At 30.8% G+C, this 3,349-nt stretch overlaps 1 protein-coding gene across 1 annotated transcript; it reads left to right on the top strand.

Moving 5' to 3' along the window:
- The first annotated feature begins 902 nt into the window (after nucleotides 1–902).
- Nucleotides 903–2,221, top strand: LOC134257482 (uncharacterized). The gene is made up of 2 exons (XM_062740093.1): nucleotides 903–1,057; nucleotides 1,174–2,221. Exon 2 carries the CDS (start codon nucleotides 1,226–1,228, stop codon nucleotides 1,769–1,771), a length of 546 nt encoding a protein of 181 aa, XP_062596077.1. The 5' UTR covers nucleotides 903–1,057; nucleotides 1,174–1,225; the 3' UTR covers nucleotides 1,772–2,221.
- Nucleotides 2,222–3,349: the final 1,128 nt, after the last annotated feature.

Genomic DNA, 3,349 nt, shown 5'->3' with positions numbered 1-3,349 from the left:
TATTCTTAAAAATGATCATTAGCTTGTACAACTAATGTATATAGGAAAATATACGCTTTTAAAAGGTACTTAGAGTACATCTAATTCTTGATATCATAGAAAATGTAACATACAACTCTGCAAATTGATCATTAATTCCAAGCAAAAGTACATTGGTAACACAATCACTTAACCCTAAAATAAAAGTGAAGATAGTACATGCAAACCAGTACCTACTTTATTAGGTTTAGGTACCTTAACCAAATACAATTTATTTTTTATTGTCATGGGTAAAAAACAAGAGGCTATTACGATAAAGGTGCTGTATTTCCTAGGGGAAAAGGGGGAAAAAATCGTTGAATTCTTTGTCGTTGAAACTTCTTATTTTCAACCCTCTCCCTAGATCCAATGTAGAGATTTCTTTTTCAATTTTTTTAGCAAAAATAGTTTATATTGTTTTTGGGCTTAAAACGATTACCATTGCTATCGTACGTTTTCCCTTTTTTCACTATAATTCTGTTAGACTTTCGTTTTTACGAAATCGACTAAAGCTAAGATACTCTTTTGAAGGATAAATAGATAAAAATATTAAATACTAAAGAAAAAAAGTAGATGTATATATTAAAACACCAACATGTTTACATCGACAATTACTTACCTTATATTGCAGTTCTGGAGTGCACGTTTGAAATTTCAGATGACGCCTAGCAGGGTTAACTTGTGATGTCGCGTCTGAATGTTAAATAAAATTTCGACGTTCTGCTAAAACAGGTACATTATCAAATATTATTTTTGAAATTTATAGATTTGAATGATATATGTGAATTATATAGCATTTATTTTCAAAAATCGTTAGCTTTTTAAAATGTTTGAAGGGACCAAATTTGAAATATGGCAATTTACGGCCAATACCGTACCGTACCTTGTTCTTTTTCCTATAACAGATAAGATGGGTGGTAGAATCAGTAAATGCGAGAATTAAAACATGGCGGTACTTGGCAAGACAACTCCCTAATTCCCAGATCTCATATGTTGGTGACTATGTGCGAATAATAAGTGCAATCTGCAACAAATACAGGTAAACTTCATAGGTAAAATTCAAACACTTTGCAACAGCCTGAACAAGTTCTTAATTTCTATTATGAAAAATTCAATTAAAAATACATTGTAATTATTCTTAAAAAATTGTTTTAGGCCCCCTCTAAGCAGTGGAGATGAAGAGAATGATTTACAGATTGCAACAAAGATGCAATACCTCTCTACCCAGACAAATCGGCTGCAGACAGAGGTAGAGTCAGAAAATCTAGCAAAGAAGCGATATAGTTGGAGGAAGATTGATGATGAGGAGACCACCATTACTGAATTTCCAAAGTACACAGAAGAAGAAATTCGGGAATTGACTCTTGGTGTGTATCAAATTCAATTGGCAGAATTTTACACCCAGGAACATGTGAACCAGGATGGATTTGAGATATGGGTTGATCAGTTCAAGCCAGGCCTCCTTGCTGCCAAGATCCAAAGTAGACATATCTCAAGCAAATGCTATCTGTGCTGGATTAGGTTTGAGGATGGTGTCGTGACCTCTTGGTATTGCCGTTGTAAGTCAGGAGCGCGAGTAGTTGGAACTTGTGCACACATTGCCAGTGTTATTTGGTACTTGTCCTTTGCTAGATACTCTGATGTGATCAACCTTGAATTAGGCAAGAACTGGCTAGACAATGTATGTGATGCAGCGGACATTCCAGAGATAGTTGATGAGAGTGACAGTGAAACTGAGGCCACTGAGGAATAAAGACAAGAAAGCTTCAACTTATTGATTGTGTGTTTTCAAATTATGTATTATTCATTTAGATTGACAGGTTTATTGGAACTTTTTCTTGTGTCCCTTATCAAAATGTATAAAAATGTTAATTATTTCATATATAGTTCCTTGAACAGTGTGAGTGTTATGTCCGATGCAGTTATAGGCATGTAATCTTTTTTTCCCGATATTTTTGTTTATAATGTTTTCATATAGTTTGCTAAATATGTAATAATTTTAAATCTTCAGAGCCAAAAAATAGAAAGACATTGCAAACTGTTTCTGTATTTGATGTTTTTATAGTTGAACTCATATTAATGGATCAGAACTTGTTTTATATTTGAAATGATGATTTGTATGTACAGCTACAATTTGAACAGTTTGACATTTTTCAATCTTTAAAATAAAACAACAAAAGCAAGTCATCTCATATTTTACAAAGTTTTAGAAGATATATATTTTTCTCAAAAGAAATAAAATTGTATTTTTATGCGAATTTACGTCAGTTGTTTTGTACAGCTTTGCAAGTTTCCTTTTGGTAAGTTAGGAAAATGTTTCAATTAATTCTTTGTCAGTGGTGCACATTCAAATGTCAAGTTAATGTGCAAAGTGTTCATAAACCAAAAGAAATGCTTATTTGTCATTAATATCATTATATCCTGCTCAAATAATTTCTTTATATTTTGCTGTACATCGTTATCTTTTAAAGAGTACCTAATATTGTTTTAAATTGTATTATTTTACCTCAAAAGGGTGGTTTGTTGCTTTGTGACATTGTATTTTTAACTTAAGTGCAAAAAGGTCAGAATAAATGCTTTAGAAAGTGATATTTCCTCATTTATTTTTAAAGATCCTTTAAAAACTGCATTTTAAGGATCTTTTAGCAATCATAATCTATGATTTAAACATTACTGAAAAAAATGAACTAATTTGAGGAGAAAAATAGACTGCAAATTATGCAAAGAATTGACTGCAATTATGATATTCAGATATACAGAGATATTGGAAGTCATTTGTTCTTTAAAACATTCTTTTTGCGCAGTATTATTTTTAAGGTAAATAAACAATATAATTTAAACAGTTAAATATCAATTTTTTTTACCTATAACATATATTGAAACATTAAACTTGTTATTAAAATGTTTTTAATTGATGGTAAAAATGACGTCACAGTGCTCAAATCAGTAAAATGCAATAAAATACACCCCATCTTCAGAGGGTCATTTCAACTTACCTATAAAAGATAGATGAAAATTGTTAATATATTTATGAAGTGTACATCCTGAAGTCATATTTATATAATTATTTTCAATTTTAAAAAAAAAGGCCGATTTTTCTTACTAACATACTTGGCTCTTTACTGTCAATGAAAAAAAATTTCTTTGGAAAAGGGTCTCTTTCGTTTTATATAGTTATATAATGTAGTGTGTCCATAGTAAAACGGTCCTTGAAACAATTCAATTTCAAGTTTTAACTTAAAATCTGATAATCGTGTTATCAAACGTGAAGTCTATTTCAGTTCAATATAAAGGATTGTTCCGATGAGCAGAACATTAAGTACCTATCCAC

The sequence above is a fragment of the Saccostrea cucullata genome, unplaced genomic scaffold (genome assembly GCF_032062105.1).
Source record: "Saccostrea cucullata isolate Sc308-1 unplaced genomic scaffold, CSIRO_AGI_Scuc_v1 ctg16624, whole genome shotgun sequence".
Taxonomy (NCBI): Eukaryota; Metazoa; Mollusca; class Bivalvia; order Ostreida; family Ostreidae; genus Saccostrea; species Saccostrea cuccullata.
The sequence above is the reverse complement of the archived record's forward strand: the minus strand, read 5'-3'. Positions and strand labels throughout refer to the sequence as shown.

Bases quoted from the DNA above. Each gene is read 5' to 3' on its own strand.
- LOC134257482 (XM_062740093.1), top strand. From the start codon at position 1,226: ATGCAATACCTCTCTACCCAGACAAATCGGCTGCAGACAGAGGTAGAG.